The 15,786-nt window shown below is 35.8% G+C and overlaps 2 protein-coding genes across 2 annotated transcripts; one reads left to right on the top strand and one right to left on the bottom strand.

Moving 5' to 3' along the window:
* Positions 1-3,940: 3,940 nt before the first annotated feature.
* On the bottom strand, positions 3,941-8,736 carry LOC110792932 (chloroplast stem-loop binding protein of 41 kDa b, chloroplastic). Its single transcript, XM_021997751.2, has 10 exons — positions 8,524-8,736; positions 7,385-7,519; positions 7,119-7,205; positions 6,910-7,000; positions 6,761-6,815; positions 6,365-6,425; positions 6,002-6,223; positions 5,282-5,398; positions 5,074-5,163; positions 3,941-4,249 (listed from the first exon to the last, which is right to left on the bottom strand). Exons 1-10 carry the CDS (start codon positions 8,632-8,634, stop codon positions 4,073-4,075), a joined length of 1,146 nt encoding a protein of 381 aa, XP_021853443.1. The 5' UTR covers positions 8,635-8,736; the 3' UTR covers positions 3,941-4,072.
* A 1,423-nt stretch (positions 8,737-10,159) lies between these two features.
* On the top strand, positions 10,160-14,304 carry LOC110792933 (Golgi apparatus membrane protein-like protein ECHIDNA). Its single transcript, XM_021997752.2, has 6 exons — positions 10,160-10,334; positions 11,168-11,224; positions 11,335-11,538; positions 11,649-11,708; positions 11,954-12,080; positions 13,968-14,304. Exons 1-6 carry the CDS (start codon positions 10,320-10,322, stop codon positions 14,054-14,056), a joined length of 552 nt encoding a protein of 183 aa, XP_021853444.1. The 5' UTR covers positions 10,160-10,319; the 3' UTR covers positions 14,057-14,304.
* The last annotated feature ends 1,482 nt before the right edge of the window (positions 14,305-15,786 follow it).

Raw genomic sequence — 15,786 nt, 5'->3', positions numbered from 1 at the left:
TGTTCAATTCGGTCGGGTCAGTTCGGTTATCGGTCATCTTTTGGCCGGGTATCGGGTTCGGGTTCGGGTTATACAACATCTGGTTAAAATCAGTTTTCGATTTTTTCAGGTCGGATACAAGTCGGATTATGAGTTACCTATTTTGTCAAAATTTCGAGGCATGATCGATTACGGATTCGGTCGGTTCAAGTCGGATTTTCGGGTCGGATAAACTTTTGACCGCTCTACTTGACGGAGCCAATGTGTAATATGTTGGGTCACGTGTTCTCACTTTATACAAACATTTGCATCATTAATTTTTCATTAGTTTGTATTACATTTCTTAATTTTAGTCGGTTTTTTTTATATTAATGTTTATATAGTGATCTTACTTAGAGCATCTCCAATGGTTGTAGATAGGGACTAGCTTGAAATTTATAAAAGTTTCAAGCTAATAGCTAGACCATTGGAGTGAAAATATTAAATTAGCTTGGCCAAGCAAATTAGCTTAAACAAGCTAATTTGCTTGACAACTAGCTACCAAATGTTGCTAATTAATTAATTGACAAGTGCGCCAAATGGGACCAATTTAAATAATAAGCTAGTTGCTAGCCATTGGAGCAAAAATTAGCTAGACAATGAAATAGCTTGAAATCTTATGTGGCATGACAGCTAATTGTCAAATTAGCTTACCATTGAAGATGCTCTTAGTATAACTTCTTATATATGCATCGATTTTAGGTTTTCATTTGGTTTTGTTTGCTTGTTCGTTTGTACTCCCTCCGTATTTGTTTAAGGGATACACTTGCCTTTTCCGGCCGTATTTATTTAATAGATACACTTGCCATTTTTAGTAACTTATTAACCCCACTATCTAATTAAATAATACATCTAATTTACCTTATGACCCACCATCATATTAAACAAATAATTTCGTAAACCCACCCCACCTCCCACCCACCAAAATGATATGGACCCCACTTGTTTAATTTTTAAAATATCTATCCAACCCCACTTGCTTTATTATTTTATTTCATTCAATTCTTTTTCTTAATATTCGTGTCCGGCCAAGTGTATTCCCTTAAATAAATACGGATGGAGTAGTCCTTTTGTCAAAAATAAAAAATAAAAAAATAATAATCTTTGATTCGACCCAATTCTGTGCATAAAGTTAAACGTATATCTAGCTATAAATGGCAACCGGATATAATCCTACGAAGTATAAGATTGTCTTTGTAATGTGAGGCTACGCTAAATGCTACGTTAATTTGACTAAGATAGAACGTAGTACTACGTATAAAATAATACTCCGTATGTCTTTTTTGTTGGAAATTCTCATTGGGAAACACAAAGGAAAAAAGGGTGAGTGAAAATTCAAGAGTCCCACATTGGAAAAACTCTTCATATTCCTCTTGTTTATTAATTGGGGAATGAGTGTAACTCTTGTTTAAGAAAGTGTGAGAATGGTATGGGTGGACACATCACACACGCGCGCGCCGGACCGGGCTGGGCGCGGGCCGTGGGCCTTGGTACTTGGTACTTCGGTTGTTCTTTTATTTTTCAAGTGATATCTAGTTATATGATAACTTGACGTTTCATGAAGGTAGTCTTTACAAAATGGATAGGCCTTTAATTTTGCAACATAATCTCGTTACAACTTACAAGGGAAAAAAACGTACTTTTAATTTGTGCCATAAACCACGTACATGATGATGCTTCGACGTAAGATCAATGCTCATGAGTCGTGGCACGTCCAAGCTACCTTAACAATTCAACTATTCAAGTATACAACGGGTGCCAGACTCCCAGCCGACAAAAACAAAAGGGACCCACAATAATTTAATACGTGGCTTTATGAAACATGTGTGGCGTTTGCAAAAGTGCCAAATGTCACCACCTGAAAGCCTAGCTTTCACCCACGTGGCAATTTAAACACTCAACCTCTATTAACGTTAACCTTGGCGTACGTCACCGTATTTCGCTTTCTAAATTCAATCTTAATTACGCTAATTAGAATAGCACAAACTTTCAGAAATGCCGATCTACCATAATATATTATGTGGCGGCTTAAAAGAGGAAGGTTATCCGCACCTAATCTGTTCTGTTAGTTACCCTTATTGATGTTATAAGTTCTCTTTATTGTACTTATAAGTTACCTTATTTTCAAAGGTATTAGCTCAAATGTAGAACAATGTATAATATTATACATGGTGTGGGGGTCAAAGTCCACGTAGCCTACTACCTATATTACACTTGTGTATTGGTGTATATTTTCATTGTTGGTGTTGTATTGGTCGTAATTATAACTTGTAACAAGCATATCACTCTTGATCAGGGCACTTCAATGTTTATTGTTAGGGTCGCATCTTTTCAATGGTTAGGGTTACATTTATGTAAAATACCGTAGATCAAGGACACACAATTTTTTTTTTTGTTAAAATAGTGAGGTGATAGTTGTTAGTTATTAGTTGGGGTTACACACTACTAGATTGTCTAAGATTAGACTAATTCAAACAAAACAAATTAGGATAATTCTAGTAAAAGGATGACTAATTTTAGGATAAGATGAATAACTAAACAAACTTTTAGATAATGTTTTTTTGTTTGTTTGGGTAAACCACCGACGTTTAGTGTTTAAGATTTGTCACACATGATGACTACTTACTACCGCCCTTTGAAAATACTCAAGTTTCGTGTTATGGCAATGTTTCCACCATTGGCTACTTATAATATAGGATAATAAGCATAGATTATGGAGTGTTTAGATTTGGTTTTAAAATTTAGAAAAAGTGATCATGTAATAAATATATCCCTGATGAAATTTCATCACTATCATTACCCTTTTTTTTTTTTTTTTTTTTTTTTTTTTTTTTTTTTAATATAAGCTATTGTAATACGAAGTATATTATTAGACAACAATCGTGATTATAAGGCCTTGTTCAATTTCTCAAAATAAAGCATTTTTCTTAAAGGAAAAAGGACTTGATAGGCATCTTGCGTATTACACAACAACACCTTAACCATTACTCCTGTTTTGTTTCCGTTTATGTGTAGGAATTAATTATACTATATCTAAAATAGGGCCCTGGTCCGTCACTCATCCCACGATGCCCCAAAACGCCCATATTAGAGAATAAATTACTCCATATTGTAATTAATGCTAAGACCGTTTTATACGGGACTTTAATTTACCTTTTAATCCTTTCATAATTTATTATTGTTTACCTATACTCAACTCCCCTCCTAAAGCTACAGGTAAACTCTATTGTTAAGAGCTTACGAATATTCAGGAACAGAGGGAGTAGACGGTAGTATTCCTCACTTTCCAAATTCCAAAGGTATTGTCTTAATTCAACCATATCAAAATTTGGGCCTTTAAAAGCTTTTGCTCTGTCAAGCCCGCTTGGTCCTGGGTTAGCCATCAATCAGATTCTTGTGGCCTATGGGAAATCTGTTTTTCATGATTGGAAAACCACAATGTGGTGGCCTAAAATTACCAGTTTCAAATTGGATAACTACCTCAAAAATTAGAAGGTGCATCCGGTTGTATGTAATTCTACGTGCAACCAGGATAAAAGCACATTTTTTTACACCATAAAAGCACAGTTTAACGATTTAAAAGCATATTAATGATTTAAAGCACATTAATGATTTAAAAGCACATACTTATATATCTTCCATATCTTTTACTTGCAACAATTGTCTTTTAAGTCATCTGCAACAATGTGCTTAAAAACTGTTAAAAGTGTTTTTAATTTGTAGATTTATGTTTTTCGAGAGGTTTATTGTATAAAATGAACCAGTTGCGTGTAGTTCTACATGTAACCGGGTTGTACCTTCTACCAATTGATAGCAACCTATACGGAGTAAGAATTACCAACTACTACGTACGAGTACTACGTACTCGTAAGTGGTAACTAATACTCCGTATTATCAAGAGCTACTTCAAGAAACAAGCCAATACAAATTGGAATTCGCGGTATAATATTTGCATAATTCATTCATTTTACAGACACTAATCTCATATTGTAATCAAAATATTCTTAAAGAAGACGAAAATTGTAGGTTACAACAAGAGATAGTTGTTCTTGTTCTAGACAGTAGCAAGGGTCTTGCCCAAAATCATGTCATCTGTAGAGAAATCAGCTGCTTTCCTGAATGTTCCCCTTCCAAAGTCAAGGTTGTATGAGTCTGTAAGACCTTCCACCAAGTCGAACTCTGGTTTCCATCCAAGTTCTTTCTTCGCCTTTTCGATTGATGCAAAGAAATGCTGCATTTAAGAAATTAAACAACCTTATGATTAGGACTAGTTCAAGGACTTCAAGCAAGAGTATTCAGTTATATATCATGTGTCTGGTGAAAAAATAGCAGTTTGCATGGTTTTAGTTTGGAAGAAAAAGCTGGTCATAACTCATAAGGGGTAAATTTAAGCATTTATGCAATAACGCTGTTTGCCAATTAACTGTTAGATGGTTTGACTAGTTGTTAGTTGTTTGAATTAGCTGGTTGTGCAAACACTTTAACTTAGTTGTTAGGTTTGACTAGTTGTTAGCTGTTTGAATTAGCTGGTTGTATTAAGTGTTTGATAAATTAGCTGTTACTGCGTAGTTGGTAGCTTTTTAATGTGTAAATTTACCATTAAGGTCATTTACATACAGTGATGTAAGTTGGTAAGTGTTGTAATCTTTAGACAATATTAAGACAAAGTTATCATTTAAAAATCATTTTTTCAAACCTCCAATGCCAAAATCTCCTATGTTGAGCCTTTTCATCCCAAACCTCTCCTCATCAAACACTCCTATTAGCTTTTTGAAATGCTCAAACCACAAATGCACCTCAAAAAGCCATCATTTCTCCCAAATCTCTCATAACCAAACACCTCCTAAGGCCTTGAAACTTTAACGGGAACCTACTTGGGAATTTCCTATGTGTTTGTCTAACTGATCATGATTCATGACTCATGAGCAAATGAGCATAGAGTTGCATTCAGAAAGACTTGTCTAAAATCATACTGATAAAACTACTACAGGAAGATGTAGAAGAACTACTGATAAAAACTGTCAAGCATTAATCGAGTTTATTGATCGTACATACCTGGTCACGGAAGGGGAAAGCCTTCTTTTTGCCAAAATCATACTCCTTTTGGTTGTAATGGATTATCTCAGGTTCTGGAAATCCACCAGCCTGAACAACGAATGCAATAAATCAACACAATAATCAGAAAATTAACAGTTGGTTTCGAGTACATATAATTTAGGCCTTTGTCTTATCTTTAACAAGTTCAAAATTTTAGCTACATTACCTTAGCACACGCCTTTGCTAGTCCATCAAAGGTTACATACTTGTCTCCAGAAATGTTGTAGACTTGCCCGCTTGCTACGTCGTTTCCAAGAACACGTACGAAAGCATCTGCCAAATCCTAGAATAATGATCTCAATATTAGACTATTTAATTAATCTGCAAATCTTGCCATCATGCAAGTACATACTCATGCATACAACTACATGCAATATTATCATCTGTTATAACAGAAGCGATAAAGACAATAAACGACGTAATAAAGAACATAGAGATTTAACGTGGATCACATGCAGAGCAGAGGGAAGTTTTATTGATCTTGAGGAGTACATATTACACAATACAACTAGGTTATGACCTAAAAAGTTAATATAGAAATCTGTAGACAGATGCGGATTTTCCAAGAAAATAGGCCAAAACAGAAAGCGGAGTAGACTGATTCAAGGCATGTTCTAACATCTTTGATTGATCTTAACAGAACTGAACTGATTATTACCGACTAAAACTGATTTTTGCTTATTATAAATTAAAACTCATTTTTAATCATTTGAACTGATTTTTCTTATATAAGTTGAACAGAACAAGGCCTCAAGCTCAGCTCTTTTCTCATATTGTTTCTCTAGGAAGTGCGGTTTGTTCACAAGAAACTGCACTAATGTATTACTACTTTCTGATGGCACAAATGGATTTAAAAACAGGTAAGACTGAGTTATTTGTTGCTCACCTTAACATGACCAAGACTGGTAATTTGAATTCCTGAACCAGGGATAGGAATTGGGCGGCCAGCTTTGAGTCGGTGGAAGAACCATTCTTCGACAGGGTTGTAGTTCAATGGACCATAGATGTATACAGGTCTTAAAGCAGTCCAATTTACCCCCCTTGTCTGAAGCAAGCTCTCTGTGTCAAGCTTTCCCTTGTGCCTACTCTTCGGATCAACAGCATCTACCTGAAAAATATAGTGTAATCAGTAATCAGTAATGTTAGGAAAACATGAGATTTCAATGCTACAACTGTGTCAACTTCTGAATCCATGCTTTAAGGCAGTATTCAACTCTTAAATTTGGAAATGTAAAGGATTACAGATTACCTCACAATGTGGCATGAGGTCTGATTTAAGGTAGACACCAGCCGAGGAGCAGTAAATATATCTGGTAAGAAAAGGAACATATTATATAAGTTACTACAAAACAACTGCGAAAAAGTGTGATCTTCATATTCAGAACAATTCTGAACCTTAATCTGCCTGAATCCATGAGAAAATCAGTACTATAGAAGACAAGGTTTAGGCGTTGTTATTTTGAGCAGAACTTTACTGAACTGAATTGACTAAATTGAATGCTACTGAACTGAACTAAATTGAATGCTACTGAACTGAACTGAACTGAATGCTACTGAACTGAACTGAATTGAATGCTACTGAACTGAACTGAACTGAACTGAAATCAGAAATCCTGAAATTCAACCAAAAAGAAATGGGTCTTACTGTTCTAGCTTTGGAAGCGCGTCCAATATTGGTTCTACCTCAACTGCCTCTCTCCCTGAAATGTGACGAGGTATATATATAAGGTCAAATTTCCAAACACAAACTCATTAGGAGCCTTCTAAAGAAATCCATTAACAATGTAAACCCACCATTTATGTCGTAAACAACATCATAGCCTTCAGCAGACAGGCTGCTTTTGACGAAATCAAAATCCTGTCTGTCACCTTTCAAGTGCTGGATCTATGAATCAGGAAAAGTGATTACTGATTAGTACACTAACCATATTACTCCTGATTATATATACAACTAAAATTATGTTGATGAAATCATCTCCATTTTTAGCTATCAGCATATTTACCTTGGATGAAAAATCAGCAAATTCAGCTTCTGATTCACCAGGCAACTGTTGGGCAATTGGTGCTTTTCCTCTTGTAAATAGAGTCACCTAATGTCAAGCACAACCACAAACTTATTGTTAACACGAAAAGTTAGTGTCTCATTTTTATTTTGATTGGTTCTTGCAAAGGGTCGAGCCATATTCCTAGTACCAACTAATAAAATACAGTACTAAATACGAGTGGCACACAAAATGTGGGATAAAAGATTTGGAATCAACGCGATTACCTGATGTCCTTCCTTGACAAGGAGTCTTGACAAGAATAAACCAATGAATCGGGTGCCTCCCATAATAAGGATTTTCTTGGCACTTGATGCTGTAACATGTAATGCTCCTTTTGGTTGCACTACATTTCTCTTGAACTGCAACAATAACCAACATCAAGTAAAATTAATTATTGATTATGAAGTATAATTCGAAATTCTGATGCCATGGCCATGTTTGGCAATTAGTTGTTAGCTGGTTTGACTAACTGTTACCTCTCAGTACTAGCTGGTTTGACCGACAATTTGAAGTTGTTGTTTATGTATAGTGTTTGGCAAATTGGTTGTTAGTTGTTTGATGGGTAAATGACTAGTAATGTTTATTGACATAAAGTGAAGTAAGTTGTTAAAAGTTGTAATTCTAGATATATTAGGATAAAGTTGTCATTTTACACCTACTTAATTCTTCAAACCTCTAATGCAAAAAACTCTTACATTGAATTTTTTCATCCCAAAACTCTCATCCAAACCCCTCCTAAACAAATACTCACATTAGCTTTTTGAAATTGTCAAATCTATAATTTCATTTCAAAAACCTTTTTTTTCTTCTCCAAACCTATCATAACCAATCACCAACATAGTAGGACACTAATGTACAAGCTAAATGTTTGCAAAAACACTCAAAACATGACATAGAAAACACCAACAACACATCAATTTTCTCGTTGTTGACAAGTCCAAATGTACGCAACCTTATCCTTATCTAGTGAAGACTAGTACATTTTTCGAATTGATAAGGATTAATGGGCATGAGGCAATCTCTTTCCCAATTATAACCAAATGAACTTACAATAGCAAACATTCCCATCCATCCATCCCAAGGCCGGGAAAATAGTTGTTACATTGTCTCAATCCCACGATTTTACAAAAACCCTCAACAAGGCAACAATAATCAAGGGTATACGTGATTATTAACTCTGAATAACCTAAATAGTACACGTGACTATTAATTCAAACAATAATCAATCGTATACGTGATTGTTAATTCAGAACAACCTAAATAGTACGTTTGACTATTAATCCCGACAAATGTACTACTCCGAACTTAAACTCGATCAATACCCAAAACAAATAGAAAAATGGGAGAGGAATTAAAGTGATACCTGAACAGAGTGAGTGAGTCTGCAGCCATTAAAGTCAGAGGAGAGAGAAGAATGAAGGAATGCCAAAGAAGAAGGTTGATGTTGTTGAACAACCACCAATCTGCTTGCCATCTTTCCTGCTTCTTACTGGGTAATTGGCTAAGCAGTTTCTGGGTATTTGACAATGGCTGTAAATTGAAGGGGATAAGTTTGGTCTTAATAATATTGATCAATCCCATCTTTTTCTTTCTTTGTAGTAGTTTGTGGTATTCTTTCAGTTGGTTTCTTCTCTGTTTTCACCATTCAATAACGGTTAGGATAAGACGATGACCCCACATCACACCTCGGTTTATAACGTCCACACTCTCTGGCTGCACTTAAATATAGCATTGGGCCGGGTTGGGCCGCGGACAACCCGGACCAATAGGATAAAAGTATGGCCCGGCATGGACACAAAGGCACAAAGCCATTGGTCCTGGGCTGCAATTGGGCCACGTTTGTTGGGAAAAAGCACAATAAGGCATGTCACGTTCTGACAATGCACACTAAATGGAGTGAAATTACACTTAGACACGAATATCCGACACGGCTTGACACTACATAAGGGAACTTGGGATTGAGTTGTGCATGAGCCACCCTTTTGAAGTTTTGTAATGAGTTTTCTCTATCTCTATGCTCATCACACGAATTCCTCTTTTTATTTCTCTCTATCTCTCAGCTCATCAAATAGGCAGCTCCTTTTATTTCTCTCTATCTCTCTTACCTTCAAAATTGTGCCCCCTTATTTTGCAACTAATATGGGACAAATGAAATACAAAAATAATCTTTTCCTTCAATACCTACACATACAAATTTTGCAAACATCGAATACTTTAGTAAGATCTTCAACTAGGCATGATTAAGTATAACAAGTCGCATACAAGGTGACATAAGGTGCGCTTTATTCATCTAATTTTGACTTATTTTTTCTGAATTTATCTTAACTGAAATTATATGAACTTATCTGAAATTATCAAAACTTATTTTAGTTATAAATTGTACTTGGTCAATATTTTTCCTTAATTAATCTTATCTGAACTTATCTGGACTCCCCCCCCCTGAAATAAGGTGAACAGAATAGAGTCTAAGCTCTTCAACAAAGCCATTCCCTTAGACTCTCTATTAGATCAAAGGCAACTTTTGCATCATAAATGTCACAACTCACAGATAGTCATATACCTATACCACTCCTCAACATTTAATAATACAATTATACAAACACTCCTCTACTATCAAAATTCGTTACTCACCATAATCGATGAGATCTTGGCCTCATAGTTGAGACTGGGAGCATGTATACATATCAAGTTCGAGTCCTCGTACTCCTCCATACACCAACTCTAGTAACATTTTCTAATAAAGGTCGCATGTTGCGACCTTTATCATTTCTGTTCTAATAAAGTTTATAAACAGTTCAAGTTGAAATATTTTTCACACATTTTCTTTTTGAGAAAAACACAAATTGAAATTAATTAAATTCACTTAAATTAGTCTTTAAATAAAGTTGGGCCAGCCCAGAAACTCAACCATTTGAGCCATACAACACAAGCCCAGACCTGCCCAATTCCCTCATAACGGGTCGGACTCGGGTAAAACAAAAAATGATTTGATAGCGTCTGTAACAAACAAGCAGGAAGAAGAGAGAGAGAAAACAAAAAGAGGAACGAGGTGGAAGAAGAAAGGTCGCTTTTACTTCCCCAAGATCAGATAAACAGAAGCCATTGTTGCTAATCTCGCAAATTACGACGCCCAATCTTCCATTCGTTTAGCTCTTCTCCATGGATCCAGTTCAAGTAATTTCTCTCTCTCCAAATCAATTGAATTCGAGATGCATGTGCTAGAAATTCTAGGGTTATGCTGCTCAATTCAATTGTTCTTTTCTATAAACTAATTGTGTATTTGTGATTGTTCATTATGGTTTTTAGATCTGATGTATCAATTTGATTTAATTCTTAGGTATTGTTTGTTGTTGTTCATGATGTTGTTGACCTTGATCTCAATTCTCAGTGTTGCTAGTTATGTTGTTCATCTTGAATTTCGCGCTAAATGCATCAATGCTTCTGTAGAAATTTTAGGCATGAACATTTTTCTGAGAACATCATGTTGTCAGAAACCTTTTAATAATGTCAATGCGGTAGTAAGAAATACTAATAATCAATCATGTTGATCTGCAAATTGTGTTTAGAGAGGTGTTTATTTATTTATTTTGCTGGAGGAGACGGTTTGATTTCTTCTGATGTTATGATCCTGTTGTATTTTCTGTTTGTTTATGGTGATCGACTAACTAGCTTAAAATTTTAGAGCAAGTCAAGCCAACCCGAAGTTTTCACTGTCGAAATTTGATGAAACTGTGTGAGGGGCCTTAATTGAGGGATTTATTATCAAAAACTGTTGCCCAATTCCCCCTAAAATATTTGTCTTCAGTTTTTGAAGCTTTGACGTGAATATGAATACTTGGCACTTCATTTTGGACTAAAAACTTACAAAAATTTCATCGACACAAGTACACAGCTTTGATTTTACATACGGAGTAGTATAATTTCCTTTGTCATTTAATTTAACATGAAATCTGGAATCTCTTCATTTCACTTTCCAATAATTAATATATTCTACTTCTGATTTACAGGCTCCTACCGAAAACTATGCAAACCCAAGGACATGTTTCTTCCATGTTTTTTTCAAGGTATGTTGTTATAAGAAGCCATGGCACGCTTGGTCCTATTAGTAGATGGTTCATTCTTAACTATTTTAGTTGTGGCAACACTGTAATATCATGGGGGTTTTGTTATGCAGGGTGCAGCTTTGGCGTTTTACATTCTCTCTGCACTTTTCTTTGACAACTTTGTGATTATCTTTGTGGTTACTGTTCTCCTTGCTGCTCTTGACTTTTGGGTTGTCAAGAATGTAAGTGGTCGCATTTTGGTTGGTTTGAGGTGGTGGAATGAAATTAATGATTTGGGTGAAAGTATATGGAAGTTTGAGTCTCTTGATCCAGAGGTCAGTATTCATTATTGCACTAGACAAAGTTTACTTGTCAATGTTTTTTTAGCCCAAAGGTGCGGCTTACTGAGTTTCTCTTTGTAATATCATCTTCTTGTGTTGTACAGTCATTGGCTCGCATGAACAAGAAGGACTCGTGGCTGTTTTGGTGGAGCCTTTATCTTACAGTGAGTGAAGTTACTTTTTTAATTTTGTCTCCTTTAAAAACTATGTAGTCCTTCCTTGCACATAAGTAGCACTTATACTTTAGGGCATTGCAAATTAACTGTCACGTGGTACTTTCTTAAATATAACATCCTGTTCCTGAATTTCTGTGAGGTCTTGTTTTGGTACTATGTTTTCTACAATATGTGATTCTTGTTTTGTTACGTTTGTAATATAAGTTCGGTTTGTTCATTGTTCTTCTCTGTAGGCTGCTTTGTGGATCATTCTCGGAATATTTTCTCTGATACGGTTTCAAGCTGATTATCTCCTTGTTGTAGCAGTGTGTTTGTCCCTCAGCATTGCAAACATTGTTGGCTTTACTAAATGCCGCAAAGGTGAGTGAAATCTGCACAGGTCATTGTTGATTATCTGAACGGAATTAAATGCTACTCCGTAATTTTGTGCGTCCGTTTATGGTTGCTTAGTTTGAGGGGAACTCTAAGTTAATTCCTTTCTGGATAGGTGTATGATTACTTAGACACTAGAATGCAATAAGTAAAGATCCTTTTGCATTTCTGTTTGCAAATCAAGTTGCAACTGGGTGGTTTTTCTCTGGAAAAGCCATCAAAGTATTATCTAATATGATCTATTGCAAAAGAAAGTTCTATTATGATAGAAGTTGATAATCACTTTGTGTTATCAGGATACATATTATTTGGGAGTTGGGATGGAGGAGGTTACCTAAACCATTCGAAGCATGCATTTCCGATGCATTAGTGCTAGCTTAATGAGCTAGATCTGATAAACTGGGGGCAGCTATTTGGCTGTTTGCCTAGTTGTTGGTGCTTTTCAATTCCTTGCAATTGCTAAATGCTGATTGACCATCCCTTCTCTGGTAAAGCTATTGCATTGACTTGTGAAGGTCTAAGGGCAACTGCTAATATATACATATAGCCATATAGGTGTAGAAGAGGGAATAATTTGGCCCTCTTTGATGAGGAAATGAGTGTGCAGGTCCAACTAGGTATATTTTCAGCATAAATAGTTTAAAACTGAGCAGATATGTAACCAGATAAAGACTGCGGTTTTTGAAGGGTAGTTGTATGATTAAAGTCCAGTATTTCTTAATTAATATCTTAAGAGGAACTAACGGGTTAGGGGTGGGAATTTCATATCCATTTACTTTAGAGGAGGATGTATTAGGTTGTTTTAGCTAGCTTAAGATTTGCGAACATCCTCTTTGGATCCGGATCCTTGGTTAAGTACACAGCACCTAGTGTAGCACCTTGGTTAAGTACACAGCACCTTGGTTAATGCTTTTTTTGGCTTTTAGAAAGGGGAGAGGCAGTGTTACCTAATTCTCTAATCACCCTACGAACCGGGAACCGAAAAGGCGAATTATAACATGAAAATGGTACATTTTTGGTCTAACTTAGCAACGTAGGTTGCGAATTGCGATCCCGTACCCAGGCTCATACTAGGCTCATACTAGCGAATCAGGTAATAGTGGGGAGAGGAGTCAGAGGATAGAAGACTTTCTAAAAAGCAGAACTATTTGACCTTGAGTACAGATCAGTCTCTGGGATTGATGAACAGCGTCAATCTCACAGAAGGCACAATCTCACCCCTTAATAAAGTCCCTCCTTTTCTTTTCACTTCCCCCACCCCCTTCCTGCCTGACGAATTCCCTTATTTGGTCAGAGAGATTGTAGGAAATTCTATCTCGGGGATCAACTGATTATAGATGCTAGTAAAGTCATGCCGAGTTGATAGATTTATGTCCTACCATCATTCAGCAGGTAGTTTAAGAGTTTTGGGGGGCCTATAGTAGTACTGGGTTTATAATGTGCAGATTTTATTTGCTACAAAAAAAAAAAAAAAAAATTTATGTGTAGATTTATCATTCAAGCTTCTTTCACATTGCAACCGTGTAGGTGATTGGCTTACTGCATTTAGTGGTAAAAGTGGTTTGGTCATAGACTGTATATCTTCAATGTCTGATTTGAAGAAACAGCACTAGCGTTTATCTGGGAAATGATGCATTTATGCCTGGAAAAAGGAAACTCCGTCCTATATTTTAAAGAACAACCTTGTGAAGTAGGATGTGGGATGTGATGTGAGAATCATTTGGATGAAATCTGGTTTTGTTACAATCAGTTCACGAATTGCAGTTCTATAATTAGTTGTATTTAAAAAAATAAAATATATATAATTAGTTGTATTTCTTTGCTGTGTTTTGAAATTAGTTTGGTTCACTGAGATATTATCCGTCTTCTTCGCAGATGCTAAGAAGCAATTCCAACAGTTTGCCACACAGACACTAACATCTCAGTTTACTTCCACTTTACAATCAGCCTTCAGTGTTGTTTAATGGAAGCAGGAAATGAAATGGATTTGTGTGTGATGTATGCATAGATGTCATTCTGTAGAAGATATTCAAAGCTGAATACTTGGAGAATTTGTCAGGGCCGGCCGCTGATCAACTTTTATCTTGACTGAATTCATTTTTGGTGTCTGTTTTATGTAAAGATGTGGGCTCGAATTTCACGGAATTCGTAATGATTTTGTATAAACACTAAGTAGAGTATAAAGGGAACTTATTTTTTTTTTAATGCTTCATTTATACTGGGTCTAACGAATTAGAAATTTGGAATATGTCGGAATGTCTTTTACAAGGTTACCTTCGATTTACGCTTTGGAAAAAGAATGAAATTTACAATTAATTACACAAACTATGGACTGATTTAGTGATTTTGACCATTGTCCTTGACATCAATAACAAAAGTTCATTTTTATATGTTTACGGGATCAAGTAAAACAGTTTACTTGTTTTTTAATTTTCAACATTTTTACATTAGTTTTTTTAATTTTTTATAAATAGTGCTCTTTGTGACTGTACTAAAGCCGATCATCATGGGCCTGGCCTGACCCGGTCCTAAAAGTAGCGGGTTTTGGGCAGAATATTTTGGCCCGATTTTCGAGCCAGGCATGAACTTTTTTTAAAAAATTTGTGGGCTTTGGGCAACGTAAAATAACAAATTTAGTTATAAATTTGGCCAGGTTCGAAAATAGCTCGAAAAGCCAGCTAATTTTGCCGAAATAGCGGGTTTTGTGCACAAAACCGGCCCGAAGCTTGGCCTGGCCCGACATAATGGGCATATTTTTGTTCCCTCGACCATGTCCGAACCCGGTCTGCCTTTTGATCAGGTCTAGACTAGGGATGGCAATGGGTCGGATCTGGACCGGGTCCGATAGGATCCAGACCCAGACCCGCTTTTTAAGAGGTGGATCCAGATCCGACCCAGATCCACTGGGTCTAAAAAAATCAGATCCAGACCCAGATCCACTGGGTCTAATGGGTCTAGGGTCGGATCTGGGTCCTAAATGGGTCTAAGCGTATTTCTTTTCCAAAAAAATTTGTCCCTCATTTTTCTTATATTACGTAATTTTTTCTCCCATTTTTTGTATATAAACGTATCGTTGCTTTAATAAAACCACTAAATATGGAATATTCGTTAATTTTGTTTAGGAAAAAAAATCATATTAGCCCTGTAATACAATAAGTATTTAAAGTTTCTAATATTATTATGTATATGTCACGTCAAACAATTTTTAAATAGTTTAGTATCATAAGAACTGAATAAAGTTTAGCATGTAAAGATTGAATTATGTTTAAATTTTAATATATTTTTTAAAAATTATATATATGGGTCTGTGGGTCGGATCTGGATCGAATCTGGATATTTAGTTCTTGAACCCGGACCCAGACCCGCCCCATTGAACAAAGACCCAGATCCGCCCCAGATCCACAGGGTCTAAATTTTTTGGACCCAGACCCTTAAAAATGGACCGGGTCCAACTGGATCTGGATCGGGTCTTGGACCCATTGCCATCCCTAGTCTAGACTGTACCATATTGTTAACTATAGTTTAAGCTATAATTAGAGTTACTGCCGTGTTCATTTTTAGTTTCATGATTAATTAACCTATCAACCACAATATATTTTTTATTTTTCATTAGTCATACACTCATACTTACACGATACTTTTACGGTGAAGAAAATAATATATAAAAAAGTCGACGATTCTACTATTTAGTACA

This window comes from Spinacia oleracea, chromosome 4 (genome assembly GCF_020520425.1).
Source record: "Spinacia oleracea cultivar Varoflay chromosome 4, BTI_SOV_V1, whole genome shotgun sequence".
NCBI classification, from domain to species: domain Eukaryota; kingdom Viridiplantae; phylum Streptophyta; class Magnoliopsida; order Caryophyllales; family Amaranthaceae; genus Spinacia; species Spinacia oleracea.
Note: the sequence above shows the minus strand (reverse complement) of the source record. Positions and strands in the feature narration are given on the sequence as shown.